Below are 15,474 nucleotides of genomic sequence, written 5' to 3'. Positions count from 1 at the left end.
CTTCTTGATTAGATCTAACTTATAATTATTGGAACTGATTTGTTAAGTCACTTTGTTTCTATTGTCTTCACTCAACGTTAAGTCTATTGTTTCCTCTAAAATTTTACTATTATTGTTTACTGACTGCTGATTGTCAGATCATTTTAACTCGTCTTGATTGGGTATTTACTCTGTGTCTTCACGCAAATGGATATCGATTTGAAAAGTGAACGAGAAAAGGCATTGGAAACCGTAGAGAAGTATAAAATGAGTGGGAAATTACTTGCCAGATACAACAAGTTGATTAATTTCAAAGGAGCCATTGCTGCTGTTGCTGTCCCCTTGAACCCTGACGGGTAAGTTTCTTATTTTATCAAAAATGTCCCAAATCTAACCTTCTATTTTTAATATTCTTAGCACCGTTAATCATGAAATGTTCAACGCGTACACTGACCACCTTATATCCATTGGAGTTGGCGGAGTATACATTAACGGTACAACTGGTGAAGGATTATCTTTGAGCGGTGCAGAGCGAATGGCTGTCGTTCAAGCCTGGTTTCAAGCAATTAGAACCAAAAAGCCAGATATGTTGGTTATTGCTTGTATATCATCAACTGTGGTTAAAGAGACATTGGAACAAGCAAATTTTTACGCCATCATGAATGTTGATGCTTTAGCTGTCTTGCCACCATTTTATCATCGTCCAGAGACTAACGATTGTCTAATTAGATATTTACAATCAATTTACAAAGCTGCACCCAGTCTCCCTTTAATCTACTATCACTTTCCTGAGATGACCAACGTTAAGCGTAAGTTATTGATGAGACAAATCTATGAATCCCTTTGCAGTTCCATCGTAATTCTTTCACTTTTTTCTCAATCAAATCTAAATTTCTCGCACTTTTCTTATTCTCCAGTCGATATTCGTATTTTCCTTGAAGAGGCTAAACTTCGAGTTCCTAATTTAGCTGGAATCAAATATACTTGTAAAGATATGGCTGCTATCAGTGCTGTTGGATATGATTTACGACATAAATACAAAATATTCACAGGCTATGAAGAGGTAAAGTTTCAACCGAAACAATAACCTTAACTGATTGTTATGTTTGATTTTAGTGCCTATTACCTATGGCTTCAATGGGTATTGATGCTGGTATCTGTGCTTTGTTCAATTTTCGTGAGGCTGTGACAAGATGGCAAGCTATTTTGAATTACTTCCCATCAGATTTAAAAGCTGCAAATGAACAACAAGATGGTATCAATGATATGAAAACAATTTTCGCTGGTGGTAAGTAAAGGGTGTAACGCGTAAAAAGTGAAGATTATTTTAGTTTGATAAGAATGACAATGATAGGAATGTTGCCGGAAAGAGAAGAAGACACAAACTGGACATTCTTATCAGTGTCTTCTCCATCTTAATTCTTATCAAATTGAAATAATCTTCACTTTTTACGCGTTACACCCTTTATTTAAAGCAAGAATAAATCTTTTCCAATCTTCTAATCTTTTATCAAATCTCATTCTCTCAACAGGTAATTTCATCCATAATGTGAAAAAAGCCATCTCAGAGGAGACCAAAGGGCTGGTAAAACTTGGTAAACCTAGGCCTCCTATTCATGCCCATGATCAATAATTGTCCATTCAAATATTGGAAAAGCTGGAATCAAGCTGCAATATATTGAGGCATATTTTACAAATTTTAATAAATGTTTAAATTGTTTTACACGGGACGAAATGGAAAATATTCAATTTAAAAAAAAGAGCTTAAAGAAATGTATGATTGTAATCGTGTAATTTGTCGAGCAACAAATACAAAATGAAGTTACATTTTATTTGCAATTCAATTTAATTTCATCCGTTTTTTACGTAGCTTTTAGTCTTTACTCCCCTCATGAAAGATTGATTTTAGCGCGATTACTTGTTCTCTGGTGGTGATTACACATTACTTGATGATCAGATTAAAAATGGTTAACTTCGGATTTGTGACGATTCAGTTTTGAAGTTAATCAACCTAAAAGATTCTGATCTCAGTTCGTATGTGCTTCTACCTCGCACCTGTGGGGGTTTATTACTTGAACGCAGTAGGAACCAAATTGCGATACAAATCAAAGAGGTTACTATTAAAACACCAGTTAAAAGCAACCATGTTTGAGGAATAGGAGATTCACAATCCAACAAAAATGTATATCTAAGACACAATCCTGGTTTTATTGAGTTCCTGTAATTGTCCACATCAATCATAAATTGCTCATAAACTGTTTCATTGCATGAATTCATAATTATCGGCTTGAGACAATTGCTTATCATAAATGGTAGACAGCAATTAGCTTTAATTTCATTTTTGACACTCAAAGAGCTGTAGACACTTTTATAACATGGATCCAATTTTTCAGCAATTAGTGAACAGTTATCGATGATTGTTGTTATGAATGGTATTATTTCAATCACTTTTTCCTTTGAGTTTGATGGGAATGGTTTAACTGTTTTAAATAATGAACCATTTGAAAGATTTGTTGAAAAACATAAAAATACAATAACAATTATTACAGAAGTTGATTTATCCATTTTGCTAAACATTGAAGATCAATCAATTAAACTTAACAAATGCTCACATCTCTTGAATTATTTGGATTTAGCTTTTAAATCACATTTTCAAAGTAAATCCAATTCAACACCTATTTTGGTTGATTTAAAGTAATGGTTTTATGATCAAATCCTAAACCAAATTTCCAATCACATTGTTTTGACTCTGATAGTGTTTAGGGTGTTTGATGATTGAATCAAGATTCTAATCACATGAACATAACTGATTGTATCATAAATTATAATTAGAATGCGTTTATTAATCGTTTGCTTGGTATTGTATGATTGAAATGTTTGAGTCTATTTAAGACTAAAAGATATATTAACCATGAACAAATTTAGGCAAATGAGTCAACTCTTTGGTTTCATAAGTTATTGTTTGTTTTTGTTATTATGTGATTCACAGTTAATCAATTATGGAGGTTCAGATTAATTTTATTGAAATCTTCCACCGATAACTAACAGTTTTGAGCAGTTAAAGCTAGATATTTAATCAACCAAAAGGCAATCAACTCAACACTGTTTCAAAAATTTTTCATCTAATTAAGTTGCAATTGCAAGTTAATTCTTAAAACAATATGTACTTTCATAATTATATTTACAATGTTTGAGAAGTTAAGTTTCATTTCTTCAAATTGAAATCAGATTAACTAGTTTTTAAAATTGATTAACAAGAGAGTTCAAATTGAAGATTGAAAAGTACAATAATTGTAAAATATCTTTCGGTAACAATTTCAATTGTTTTCAACGGCTGCAGTCTTAAAATCTCGTAACTCCGATGGATTTAAAATTGGAAGAGATGCAAATGCTTCTCTAGTTCAAAAAACTGTTCAACTTAATAAAAACAATGTGAAAACCATGTAAAGCAGATTAATTATATTGTGATTTTTAAGATTTATTGCAGATTATTTTGAATTTGTAAAGTTTTGGCTGAGTTAGCTTGTCTTTTTGAGCTGTGTTAAGCTAGGTTTGCTTAAAAAGACACACTTATCCTTCAACAGCTGACATGCTGTTACACTTTGGTTTTAGCTCAATTTAATTGTTTTGATTTGTTGAATTTATTCTGTATTAATTATTTTACTTTATATTAATTTGTACCTCAATTGATGTATGTTTGTTTGGATCAGGTGAAAAATTTGGTGTTACATTAATTTGCTTTTTTTTCTCCCGCAAAAATCATCTCAACCTATCTTCTTTGCTAACTATTCTGCTTGCTCTGTTGCCGATAGGTTGCTGTTAATAATTAATTTTGGTGTTAATCATGGCTAAAAATTTCAGTGCTTTGGCTCATCTAACTCACTATGATGATTCAGACGCTGAACCAGATGTTGAAGAATCGCCAATTAACGATAACAGAAACTCTGAAGGAGATTTTATCAATGAAGGCAATTCACTGTAAGTAAACATTGTTCTCATTTTTATTTCTTTCATTATTCATCATTTCTTATTTCTTTTCATCAATTCTAGCCTATGTACAATTGTAATTGACTCAAACCGCACTTCTAATCATCATTCTAATTCAATCTCCATTGAATATTTTCCTCGTTCAAAACAGGGAGCCAAGTGGGATAGATGATCGTGTTGAGGAATCTCCAGAACATCTAGAGAAACAGAAAGAACCTTTTAGGCCGATATCACCAACAACTTTTCACTTAGGTCTTCAAGGTAAATCATCCGATGAAATTGAAATACCTCCACCCCCGCCAGGTCAACCGCCTATAGATTTAGTTAAAAAAATTAATAATTTACACGAAAAAATGAAACAAGGAATTGATATGAAAGGTTCCATTGAGAGTCGAAAAGACTTTAGGAATCCAAGTATCTATGAGAAGTTAATAGTTTTCTGTGATATTGATGAACTCGGTACAAATTATCCTAAAGACATTTATGATCCTCACTGTTGGGGTCCCGAAGCCTATTATGACGAATTAGCGCGAAAACAAAAAGAAGAAATGGATAAAAAGGAAAAGGAACGCAAAGATAGGACAAAGGTAGAGTTTGTAACTGGAACTGCCAAAAGGACTCATGGTGAAAATGAAACAAGAAAAAAATCAAAATGGGACGTTTCCTCTTCATCGACTTCATCCTCATCGACATTAACTACACTACCGCCAGCACCAAAAACATTAACATCCAAAGTAGGCGCTCTTATTCCTGGATTGAATAACAGACCGTCTCTAGTCGGGAGTAATTTAAATACCTCTGTGCCTGTTGTACCATCAACCGTTGGAATCGTCAAACCGCCAGTTCATAATATTAAGGGTACAAAATAGGATTTAATTTTTGATATCTAAACGCTCATTGTACAAAGTGAATTTTTTCATTGATTACTCATTCATCTCTTTCTCTCTAGCATTTTCATCTTTTTTCTCTTTTTTCTTTACTTTCCTGATTTGCAGTTCATCATATTGCTCTTTCACTCTTTCAAATTAACCAACTTTCGTTTAAATTACAGAAGAAAATTCCATTTACTTTTTTCTCAGTTTGTATTTTTCTTCCACGATGTGTGACCGTGAACAATCATTTTGCATCATCCAAAAGTAAATAAATTATTACATTTTATTAGAACTTACGTTATGTTTTACCAAAATATCTATTCAAATTTACTTTAGGGTAATCTTGATTACAATAGCTTAAAACAATGATTCCAAGCATCTACGGCGATTACACAAAAAGGACAGTCCAGACCTGAGTCATTGGCATATCTAAATAGTTAAAATTTTAAGCTCAGGTAAACTTTTTCAAATAAGAAATGGCAATAAACTCATAATCCACTTTTGTTTCTTTCAATGTTTTGACATCTTGGATCCTCTGGTGACTGATAAGTGAGTAAAAAGCCATAAACCTTTGACTTTTTTGATGCAGACTCTCTGACCTCAACTACTAGGCTACTAGAGTTGACCATTTTCTTTATTTGGTCCAATTTACTCAATCTTAAGTTGAATTATTAAATCAATCACAATCAATCGCAGGTAAACTCGTTACTGTTGCATCATTGAAAATAGTTTTAGCCTCACCTCCTTAAAAGTGACGTCAAATTTAAAGCTTGAGTTGAAATGAAACTGTAAGCCAATGTGTGCCAATTGTATCTATTATTTTTTTTAATATCAATGTAATAATTGTGTCAACTAAACAACCATGGTTTATATCAATTCAAGTAAGTATTGAATTATTAGTTTAAGTATAGAAATCCTAATTCAATAATTCTATAAACCTTTAGAAATCAGATGTTGGTTTTTTGTCACTCTTTCCCTGTTTCGCATAGTCATTGTTGCTATGTTTATTATCAATACCATGATAACATGACTCAAATTTGAATTTTTTTTAGGAGGCGAAATCGTCGATAAACCAGAAGTCAATTGGAGGGATCCTGTCGCTCTAATTTTTGGCCTCTTCTACTTCATTCTTGGCTTGTAAGTTTTGTTTTGTTTTTGCCATTGGATTACATATATTAATATGGCTGTATTTTTGGTCTTTGTAGCTTCAAAAGTCTATTACCAATTGAAGGCCCTCCTAAAAATGGAAAGTCTAAAAGTAATATCAGGGGATTTTCTGGTCCAGGAAGTGGTCCACCACCACCTCCTGCTCGAGGTGGATGAGGTTAAAGAACGATTTTCCAGTTTTAATGGTAAGTTTTGAAATTGTAAACATGTTAAAGTGATATTTAATGTAATACAATATAGCAAAGTAGGATAAGCTTTATAATATCGCGCATCGCTCAGAGCCAAAAATTTTAGCGAAAAATCATCATTAAATATCAAATCTATTTAGGTTTAGCAATCAGAATTTAATGATACTAATGCGTATTTAGCTGTAAGGATTTTCTAGCGCGCTATCAGGTGTCAACAAAACTTAAAATTCAGGTACATGTGATAGATTTTAATATGAAAACAAGATCGCAAGATCCAAGATAAAGTTCACCATTTGGACCGTTGTCTATCTTAGTATTGATAATCACCTTAATTAAAATATATTTTTTATATTTACAGGAAAATCATTCTAATAACGTGGTTGATTCTGGCTTTACATATGTAACTTTATGATGATCGATTCTTTAAATGAGAAATCACGGGAATCGACTGATGCGTCGGAGTTAACCTCGTTTCTCTCCCCTTACCCTTTCCATAACTTTTAATAAATATTCAATGCAAGCAAATATTTTCACTCTAATTTTATCGCGAAAAAAATTGAAATGAGAACAACAAGTGTCTTGATAAGTATTTAATGTTCAAGATTTGTCTTTTTAAATAATTTAAAGTTTCGTTTAGTCCTTAACCTCCACAGGCTGTTTAGGTTGTTCAGCTTCTTTAGGTTGTTTAGGTTCTTTAGGTTCTTTAGGCTGTTTAGGCTGTTTAGGCTCCTTAGGTTGTTTAGGTTCTTTAGGCTGTTTAGGTTCTTTAGATTGTCCAGGTTTTTTGGTATTCTTTTTACCTCCTTTTGCTGGTTTAGGTACTTCAATTTCACCGGAAAATTTCTTCTTGAGAGCATCAATTTCAGCCTGGTCAATCTTTCGAAAGAGTGGTGAAGGCTAAAGCAAAAGAGAGAAATAAAAAGCATTAAATAATGAAAGAAACGACACTTTCGTGTCCTTGCAATCAATCAAGTTTGGTGGTACATTCTCATTCAACCTCGAATTCAAAAACAATTGATTTAAATGGATTAATAAGGACTCTAAAATCAAGTTTCAAGTTTGTACCATTCTCGCAATTTTAAAGTTTAGATACTAGCTTTAAGAATGGTTAAAGAAAAAATACCATTTTGACAAAATCAACGAAAAAAAATTCAATCCGAATGAGAAGATTACATATTCAAGAAATTGAAAGTTTGCAAATGTTTAAAATTTGTAAATCAGATCTGAAAATATACATACAGTCCCAATGGAATGTCCTTCTTTCAGGAAGCAAATCAAGTGATCATTCTCTAAAGTTGTTCCTTTAAAATTGAGTTGATCTCTCAATTTTTCACTAGTTTTGGGAGTGTAAGGAGCCAATAAAAGAGCAATCAAAGCTGTGATGTTTGCACAAAGAGCCATAATGGATCCAGCGCGTTTTCTGTTTGGAAATAATGTAATTGGAAAGATTCAGACGCTGTTCATAAGAAAAAAATAATACACAAGAAATAGTACTAACTTTTCTTCTTCAGACCCTTTTACGAGATTCCAGGGTGTATTTACTTGGATATGTTGGTTCCCTAATCGACCAATATTGAATATCTGTCGTAAACCATCTCTCAATTTGATAGATTCCAACAATTCAACGTAAAGTTTTAATTCGCGGTTTATAGCAGCTATTAACTCTTTGTCTGATTGGTCTAATTCAATAGCAGGAATTTTGCTGCCAAAATTTTTGGCAATAAACATCAGAGATCGATTAATGAAGTTACCTAGATTGTTGAGTAATTCACTGTTATTTTTGGTCATCAAATCAACCCAAGAAAATGAGGTATCTTGTGTTTCAGGTCGAATGTACATCAAATAAAATCTCCAGATATCAGAATCGATTCCAGTATCTTTAGCGTCATTACCAAATATACCAATACTTCGACTTTTAGAAAATTTAGTATTCTCATAATTGAGGTATTCAATACCACTGAGATGATTGACTTTCGTATAAGGTTCTTTGGTACCAAGAAGGCAGGAAGGGAAAATAACTGCATGGAAGGGAACATTATCTTTAGCCATGAATTGAAATAATTCAACTTGGTCAGGATTTTTCCACCATTTTTCCCAATCTTTGGTATAACTGGAACTTATTGAAAGATAACCAATGGGGGCATCGAACCAGACATAAAAGACTTTACTTTGGTAGCCTTCGAGAGGCACAGGAGTTCCCCATTTGAGGTCTCGTGTTATACATCGAGGTTTAAGTCCATCTTTCAACCATGTACCAGCAACTACTCTAGCTGTTTGAGTCCATTTACCACTATCTTCCACCGTTTTGTTGAACCAATCATTGGTTGATGATTCAATTTTAGGCAAATCAAGGAATAAATGTTTAGATGAACGTATAATTGGATGAGCAGAGCAAACTTTACACCGAGAATTCACGAGATCTGGTGCATTCATAAGTTTACCACATTTATCACATTGATCTCCACGAGCATCTTCATATTGGCAGAAGGGACAAGTACCTTCAACAAATCGATCGGCCAAAAATCTTTCACAGGCTTCACAATAGAGTTGCTCGGTTTCATCTTCTAATATAAAGCCATTCTTATGGAGAGCCCAAAAGATATTGTGACAAATTTCAGTCTGTTTGGTCGTAGAAGTTCTGCCAAAATGATCAAAGTGAATGTTAAACCATTCGTAAACCTCCTTATGACAGTTGTAATATTTTTCACACAGTTCAGCAGGAGTACATTTCTCTTCCATAGCTTTGGTTTCAGTAGCAGTACCATATTCATCAGTACCACAAATATATATTGTTCGGTAACCTCTTAACCTACAATACCGAGCGAAAACGTCAGCAGATAAAACTGAACCAACAATATTACCTAGATGAGGAACATTGTTGACATATGGAAGGGCACTGGTTACTAGAATATTGCGACAGTTTTCACCAGGTAACACAACCGAGGGTTCAACAGGTTCAACAGTTTCAACAGCTTCCGGTATATCTTGATGAATTGAAAAGTATTTCACGGCTTCTGTAAGTTCATCAATAGTTGCTCCCTCCATAGTTTGGCTAATGAAATGATCTGGTGATGAATTGAATATAATTTTTGGTCTTTAAGGAAGCTCTAAAACTGTAAAGATATTCAATATTTTAATTCGAGTGAACAATCATTTAATTAAATTGATCTTACCTGAATGTTGATGTGTAACAATATGATGTTTGTGTTGATATTAGTGATGGAAGCACTTTGTATTTTGTAAACCACACTAAGGTCCCTCAAACCACGTGATTTAAAAGAAAGAATCCTTTTTGCCTTCTCTTTGCCTGTTTCTCATTTCTCTCTCTCTCTCTTAATTGTTTATCAACCGGTTTTCCTTGTTGTAACTAATTGCTATATATAATTATGGTTGTGTTCATCAAATAGTCCAACAATCAGTTCTTACTGATTGACATTTAACAAAGTCCACGATCAATTTATGATTTCCATGAATTTCCCTTTAAGATTTTCTTATAACTGCTATTGCTGATCAGCAGGAGGGAAACTTGAAGAACTGTTGAGTCGATTTGTGATTTAACAATTAAATAATCATTAGATATTACAATTTCTCACAACCTTTTTCTCATTGGTTCACAATCGTCTATCAACTTTAGTTTTGTCTCATGTTAATTGTGAGCAATTTCTTGACTGGTTTATGTTGATTAATATTGGATTCCGGTTAATTTCGTGATGAACGTGAGCTACTGTTTAATCGATGTTTATTCATTTCCACTTGGATAGTAGTTCATCGAAGTGTCCAACGTGTTCCCTTAAAGTGTCGAATGTAAACCGTAAAGTAAAGAAAAAACTTGGAGCAATTGACCTTAGAAAACTATTTATTTAGAAAACATGAAATCAAAAACTAGGCATTTCATCAAAGGAAAACAGATAGAATAGAGTTAATTTACAATTTGGAATGAGCTTTCATTATTATTTTGGACTAGAGTCGATTAGACTTAGAAGTTAAAGGCGGGTGCAAATATAATTTTGAAAACAAAAATGTATAAAATTTGTTATAAAAATAATTGAAAATGAAATCATCTTTCCATAAGTACAAAATGTATATTAATGTCAATATAAATATTGACAAATTATTGGACTAACTGCAATGACTGGCTGAGGTAGCAATCAGCTTGAAGAATCTTAGAATTCAGAATTCGATGATATGTAATTGAAATGATAATTTGATATTTTTCAATAAGCAAGTTCGGCATCCCATGGGCGATATTTAACACCAGTAGTTAATTGATTTTGGTCTTGAATTGGAGCAGGGAATGAGGTTGATGGAGGTGGATAAGCTGAAGGTATATACTGATGAACATTATGATAGGGTTGAGGATATGAATGAGGCGGTGGTGGAGGAGGAGGAGGGTGGGGATGAGAGTGTGGAGGAGGATAATGAGGGTGGTGAGGGTGGTGAGGATGATGTGGATGGTGTGGTGAAGGATATCCTGGATGATGATGAGGATAACTCATTTGAGATATCGGTTGTATATTTGGTGTTCCATAGGCACCTAAAATAAGAAAAGATAAATGGTAAGATAAATCAGTCAAAAACAAAAGTTGGAATCATTCACATTGAAAAAGATAAAATAATCTTGAAAATTTTTAGTAAATCTTTAGCTTTTTCAGTGTTTTATGATGTTAATTGTAATTATGAAATGATCTTACTTGTTTGGCATTGCTGGGTTGATGATATGGGTGGACAAGGTGATGATGGTGACTTTATTGGAGATTGCTGGTTAATGGACGGTGATGAGATACTATTTGATGATATAGAATCTGCTGAAGTATTGTGTTGATTAGTATTGTTACTTGAATTGGTGCTATTCACAGTGTTGTTATTAACATCGCTTGATGTCCCAGAATTATTGTAATGAGATGAACTTGATCCTAAAATGGTAATATTTTCACTTGATGTTGTTGATAATGCTGATGGTGTTGATGATCCAACTGCGGATGTTGATGATGCACTTGCTTGGATTGCTGACATTCCTGATGGTGTTGTAGATGATGTTGATATTGAAAGTGGTGGAAACTGAGATGGAGTTGTAAATGCACTAGGATTCCAAACAGTAGCAGTTGATGCTAATTTCAAAGCTGATTCTCGTTGAGTTAAATAACGAGAAAGGTGAGTAGAAAGGCGAAATCTCAACGGATTTTGATGATCCATTTCCTCGACGGTAGATAAATAATAGTCAACTTGTTTAAAACACTCATCAAATCCAATTTTGTGATATTTCATTGCAAAAGCATTGGGTTCAAAGGAAAATGTATCAAAACCTGAAAAGACAAAAAAAATTCATAAATAAATATTCGACATTCATTATCATAAAGTGTTACTATTAAAAAATATTCATATTATAAAAATTAAATTATTCAGATCTAAGAGGAGTTGAACAAAAAGTGTACCAATCTGGTTTTGTAAAACTGAAAAGCCCAATACAAAAAATTGAATAAAGTAAATGTATTAACATCAACTTTATAATATTGAGCATCGCATTTCTGCCAATTTTCCCTGTTTCGCATATTCATTTTTGCTATGTTTATTATCAATACCATGATAACATGACTCAAATTTGAATTTTTTTAGGAGGCGAAATCGTCGATAAACCAGAAGTCAATTGGAGAGATCCTGTTTTCTTCCACGATGTGTGACCGTGAACAATCATTTTGCATCATCCAAAAGTAAATAAATTATTACATTTTATTAGAACTTACGTTATGTTTTACCAAAATATCTATTCAAATTTACTTTAGGGTAATCTTGATTACAATAGCTTAAAACAATGATTCCAAGCATCTACGGCGATTACACAAAAAGGACAGTCCAGACCTGAGTCATTGGCATATCTAAATAGTTAAAATTTTAAGCTCAGGTAAACTTTTTCAAATAAGAAATGGCAATAAACTCATAATCCACTTTTGTTTCTTTCAATGTTTTGACATCTTGGATCCTCTGGTGACTGATAAGTGAGTAAAAAGCCATAAACCTTTGACTTTTTTGATGCAGACTCTCTGACCTCAACTACTAGGCTACTAGAGTTGACCATTTTCTTTATTTGGTCCAATTTACTCAATCTTAAGTTGAATTATTAAATCAATCACAATCAATCGCAGGTAAACTCGTTACTGTTGCATCATTGAAAATAGTTTTAGCCTCACCTCCTTAAAAGTGACGTCAAATTTAAAGCTTGAGTTGAAATGAAACTGTAAGCCAATGTGTGCCAATTGTATCTATTATTTTTTTTAATATCAATGTAATAATTGTGTCAACTAAACAACCATGGTTTATATCAATTCAAGTAAGTATTGAATTATTAGTTTAAGTATAGAAATCCTAATTCAATAATTCTATAAACCTTTAGAAATCAGATGTTGGTTTTTTGTCACTCTTTCCCTGTTTCGCATAGTCATTGTTGCTATGTTTATTATCAATACCATGATAACATGACTCAAATTTGAATTTTTTTTAGGAGGCGAAATCGTCGATAAACCAGAAGTCAATTGGAGGGATCCTGTCGCTCTAATTTTTGGCCTCTTCTACTTCATTCTTGGCTTGTAAGTTTTGTTTTGTTTTTGCCATTGGATTACATATACATTACATTGTATTAATATGGCTGTATTTTTGGTCTTTGTAGCTTCAAAAGTCTAATACCAATTGAAGGCCCTACTAAAAATCATCATTAAATATCAAATCTATTTAAGCTTAGCAATCAGAATTTAATGATACTGTTGCGTATTTAGCTGTAAGGCTTTTCTAGTGAGTATTCAGGTGTCAACAAAACTTAAAATTCAGGTACATGCAATAGATTTTAATATGAGAACAATATCGCAACATCAAGATAATGTTAGGTCACCATTTGGTCACCATTAATTATCACCTTAATTAAAATATATTTTTTATATTTACAGGAAAATCATTCTAATAACGTGGTTGATTCTGGCTTTAACTTTATGATGATCGATTCTTTAAATGAGAAATCACGGGAATCGACTGATGCGTCGGATTTAACCTCATTTCCAGAGTTATACTTTCTATAACTTTTAATAAATATTCAATGCAAAGCAAATATTTTTGCTCCAATTGAGACAAAAATTACAAATGAGAACAACAATTGTCTTGATAAGTATTTAATGTTCAAGATTGTTTTTTTAAATAATTTAAGTTTACGGTTAGTTCTTAATCACTACAGGTTGTTTAGTTCTGTTTCTGAAGTAAAGTATTTCTTAATGGAAATGAAAATTGAATAAAAACACTAACTGAAACATTACTGTCCACCTTAACGAAACTATTGAAAACTAAGCAACACTAACAAGTAAATAACACAAAATGAAATTGAACTTACCTTTAGAATGTAACATGCGAAGATGATCAACAGTCATTTGAAGTATCTCAGCCTTTTCGAGTTTAGCTGATCCTTGTTTCTCAAAGGCAGCGGGAACAAGTCGTCTTAATTCATTTAAAGAAGCATTGATTCGATCTCTTCTCTTCTTCTCAACCATTCCTCGTCTTCTTTTCCGATTGAGTACATCACCTGTACTAGAAGATGCCATGGATGATTGTTGATTAGTGGGATGAGACTGGTGATGATTATGATGATGATGATTATTTTGTTGGTGATGCTGTTGGTGATGATGATGAAGAGGATGCATAATGTTGAAGGTGGATGGACTGCAAGGTGTAGGTGGAAGTGATGCTGATGCAGTTGCAGTTTATGTAACTGTTGTTGGTGTACTTGTTGACGATGGTGATATTAGTAAACTATGTTGCTGATACTGTTTCTGTTGTTGTTGTTGGTGATGATGAGCAACACGCATTCAGAAACTATGGTGATCAACACGATAGCAGAAAAAAATTATAGATAAATTGTTAGGATGGACAAGAAGTAAAACAGGACAATATTGAATAGATGATTATAATGGAGATGATGATGATGATGATAAGAACTTACGGAGGTCGACTGCCAGACACGAGACAGTCAGGAAATGTATGAAAAAGGGAAGAAATTGAAGTAAGGAGAAGATAAAGAAAGAGAGAGAGAGAGAGAAAGGAGAGGAATAAGAATGAAGAGGAAGGATGAAGTCCAAGTTGTGTTGAGTCTAGTGTCTAGTGTCTAACTAACGCAAGACGAACTACAAATAACATTTCATTTCATCTCCTTCGTCTTCTCTCTTCCAGATTAATAAGTGAGAATAGCTGTAAAGCCGTGTGGCTATGCGTATGCAAAGCACACGCCATGGAGGGAAAAAGAGAGAGAAGAGAGTGAAAAAGAAGCAAAAACAAGTAAAAGAAGATAAATAACGAGCCAAGTTTAGGTACTTGTTATAGTCATTCATAGATGTCACTGGCTATGTATGGGGGTAGTAAATAGATATTTTAGTGGTAAATAAGTGTTACTCTCCCTTTTGAAATGATGAAAGTGACCTCCCCAAGAAAGGCAAAAGAGGCTTTCTAAAAGTTCCCACGATTTTTGTGTGCATTTACTTGTTAACATAAAATCCATGGGAAAGTTTAATTATCATTATCCATTTACTATTTATTATTTCATCTTCATTGGTATAAGAAGTGGGACCAAAAAGTTGACAAAAATCAGCTGATGTTTATTGGAAAGTAAAAAGATTCGGATCATGATGAGAAAATGGATCAAGTCAATATCTCACACATCAAGTTACACTTTGGATAAGCTGTTAAATTTTCCATTATTTACAATGATAATCGATCTTTAACTTTCAACTTGTTAAAAGGTATTTATTGTTTAACTAATTAATGCAATCAACTAACCCCATTTATTATCCATATTAACTCATTAACATGAACTTTGGCTAAGAAAACTGTAAACTTGAAATTCTCATCTAACCTTTACTTTTTATTCAACTTTCCCTTTTTTCTCTATAGACCGTTAATGCATCTCAATTACGCGTTTATTGAAATGATTCCAGACCATGAGAAAACAGATCAACTCTCATCTCACGAGTTATTATTATCGCATAAGATGTAAACAAGAGGACAAATTGGTATTTTATATCATTTTATTGAGAGTTATGTCACAAAGTTTCAATCAATTTTTTGTTTCTCCCATTTTCACTGAAAACCCTTGTGTGTTAAATCATCAATACTGTTTACAATACTTACCTCTTTCTCTTTCTTTCTCTTTTCTCAGGCTTATTATTTATTTTGCAACCCTTACTTCCATTAATTGTGATGCTTCATTACTCCAATTATAATCATACTTTGTTAAATTTTTCCTGTCGACCGCA

At 32.9% G+C, this 15,474-nt stretch overlaps 5 protein-coding genes and 2 long non-coding RNA genes across 9 annotated transcripts; 5 read left to right on the top strand and 2 right to left on the bottom strand.

Annotated features, from left to right (window-relative positions):
• The first annotated feature begins 59 nt into the window (after positions 1-59).
• Positions 60-1,818, top strand: LOC107363749 (N-acetylneuraminate lyase). Its single transcript, XM_015931020.3, has 5 exons — positions 60-335; positions 397-788; positions 897-1,042; positions 1,096-1,267; positions 1,512-1,818. Exons 1-5 carry the CDS (start codon positions 187-189, stop codon positions 1,610-1,612), a joined length of 960 nt encoding a protein of 319 aa, XP_015786506.1. The 5' UTR covers positions 60-186; the 3' UTR covers positions 1,613-1,818.
• A 1,739-nt stretch (positions 1,819-3,557) lies between these two features.
• Positions 3,558-5,130, top strand: LOC149093934 (uncharacterized). Of its 2 annotated transcripts, none has more exons than XM_089267358.1 (3): positions 3,558-3,670; positions 3,792-3,957; positions 4,118-5,130. In XM_089267358.1, the coding sequence occupies exons 2-3, from the start codon at positions 3,824-3,826 to the stop codon at positions 4,833-4,835; spliced, it is 852 nt and encodes a 283-aa protein (XP_089123484.1). In that variant the 5' UTR covers positions 3,558-3,670; positions 3,792-3,823; the 3' UTR covers positions 4,836-5,130. The 2 variants fall into 2 exon arrangements, with proteins under 2 accessions (XP_089123484.1, XP_089123483.1); XM_089267357.1 differs by having other exon boundaries at positions 3,558-3,689.
• Positions 5,131-5,608: 478 nt separating this feature from the next.
• LOC107366647 (uncharacterized) lies at positions 5,609-6,718 on the top strand. The gene is made up of 4 exons (XM_025161440.2): positions 5,609-5,719; positions 5,891-5,975; positions 6,044-6,190; positions 6,552-6,718. Exons 1-3 carry the CDS (start codon positions 5,701-5,703, stop codon positions 6,159-6,161), a joined length of 222 nt encoding a protein of 73 aa, XP_025017208.2. The 5' UTR covers positions 5,609-5,700; the 3' UTR covers positions 6,162-6,190; positions 6,552-6,718.
• Positions 6,719-6,768: 50 nt separating this feature from the next.
• Positions 6,769-9,507, bottom strand: MetRS (methionyl-tRNA synthetase 1). The gene is made up of 4 exons (XM_015934251.3): positions 9,367-9,507; positions 7,692-9,306; positions 7,433-7,613; positions 6,769-7,090 (listed from the first exon to the last, which is right to left on the bottom strand). Exons 2-4 carry the CDS (start codon positions 9,236-9,238, stop codon positions 6,827-6,829), a joined length of 1,992 nt encoding a protein of 663 aa, XP_015789737.2. The 5' UTR covers positions 9,239-9,306; positions 9,367-9,507; the 3' UTR covers positions 6,769-6,826.
• A 762-nt stretch (positions 9,508-10,269) lies between these two features.
• Positions 10,270-14,016, bottom strand: LOC107366637 (uncharacterized). The gene is made up of 3 exons (XM_015934261.3): positions 13,563-14,016; positions 10,885-11,496; positions 10,270-10,727 (listed from the first exon to the last, which is right to left on the bottom strand). The coding sequence occupies exons 1-3, from the start codon at positions 13,867-13,869 to the stop codon at positions 10,408-10,410; spliced, it is 1,239 nt and encodes a 412-aa protein (XP_015789747.2). The 5' UTR covers positions 13,870-14,016; the 3' UTR covers positions 10,270-10,407.
• Positions 11,852-12,325, top strand: LOC149093933 (uncharacterized). Its single transcript, XR_016198608.1, has 3 exons — positions 11,852-11,901; positions 11,974-12,092; positions 12,188-12,325. It is a non-coding gene; the product is annotated as an uncharacterized LOC149093933 (long non-coding RNA).
• Positions 12,378-13,270, top strand: LOC149093932 (uncharacterized). 2 transcript variants are annotated; one of them, XR_016198606.1, is made up of 3 exons: positions 12,378-12,518; positions 12,690-12,774; positions 13,129-13,270. It is a non-coding gene; the product is annotated as an uncharacterized LOC149093932 (long non-coding RNA). The 2 variants fall into 2 exon arrangements; XR_016198605.1 differs by lacking the exon at positions 13,129-13,270 and adding an exon at positions 12,855-12,980.
• Positions 14,017-15,474: the final 1,458 nt, after the last annotated feature.

The sequence above is a fragment of the Tetranychus urticae genome, chromosome 2 (assembly GCF_039701765.1).
Source record: "Tetranychus urticae isolate SD_2017Ah chromosome 2, NJAU_TeUrti_SD_1.0, whole genome shotgun sequence".
Lineage (NCBI taxonomy): Eukaryota > Metazoa > Arthropoda > Arachnida > Trombidiformes > Tetranychidae > Tetranychus > Tetranychus urticae.
This window is presented reverse-complemented; position numbering and strand designations above follow the sequence as displayed.

What these genes read in the sequence shown, in the direction of transcription:
- LOC107363749 (XM_015931020.3), top strand. Translation starts at nt 187, where the DNA reads ATGGATATCGATTTGAAAAGTGAACGAGAAAAGGCATTGGAAACCGTA. An exon ending in TATTCACAGGCTATGAAGAG is followed by an intron (nt 1,043 to 1,095) that starts GTAAAGTTTCAA and finishes GTTTGATTTTAG; the next exon opens with TGCCTATTACCTATGGCTTC. An exon ending in GAAAACAATTTTCGCTGGTG is followed by an intron (nt 1,268 to 1,511) that starts GTAAGTAAAGGG and finishes TTCTCTCAACAG; the next exon opens with GTAATTTCATCCATAATGTG.
- LOC149093934 (XM_089267358.1), top strand. Translation starts at nt 3,824, where the DNA reads ATGGCTAAAAATTTCAGTGCTTTGGCTCATCTAACTCACTATGATGAT. An exon ending in ATCAATGAAGGCAATTCACT is followed by an intron (nt 3,958 to 4,117) that starts GTAAGTAAACAT and finishes CGTTCAAAACAG; the next exon opens with GGAGCCAAGTGGGATAGATG.
- LOC107366647 (XM_025161440.2), top strand. An exon ending in TTCTACTTCATTCTTGGCTT is followed by an intron (nt 5,976 to 6,043) that starts GTAAGTTTTGTT and finishes TGGTCTTTGTAG; the next exon opens with CTTCAAAAGTCTATTACCAA.
- MetRS (XM_015934251.3), bottom strand. Translation starts at nt 9,238, where the DNA reads ATGGAGGGAGCAACTATTGATGAACTTACAGAAGCCGTGAAATACTTT. An exon ending in AAAGGGTCTGAAGAAGAAAA is followed by an intron (nt 7,614 to 7,691) that starts GTTAGTACTATT and finishes ATTTCCAAACAG; the next exon opens with AAAACGCGCTGGATCCATTA. An exon ending in AAGGACATTCCATTGGGACT is followed by an intron (nt 7,091 to 7,432) that starts GTATGTATATTT and finishes CTTTTGCTTTAG; the next exon opens with CCTTCACCACTCTTTCGAAA.
- LOC107366637 (XM_015934261.3), bottom strand. Translation starts at nt 13,869, where the DNA reads ATGCATCCTCTTCATCATCATCACCAACAGCATCACCAACAAAATAAT. An exon ending in TCGCATGTTACATTCTAAAG is followed by an intron (nt 11,497 to 13,562) that starts GTAAGTTCAATT and finishes TTGTCTTTTCAG; the next exon opens with GTTTTGATACATTTTCCTTT. An exon ending in AACCCAGCAATGCCAAACAA is followed by an intron (nt 10,728 to 10,884) that starts GTAAGATCATTT and finishes TTCTTATTTTAG; the next exon opens with GTGCCTATGGAACACCAAAT.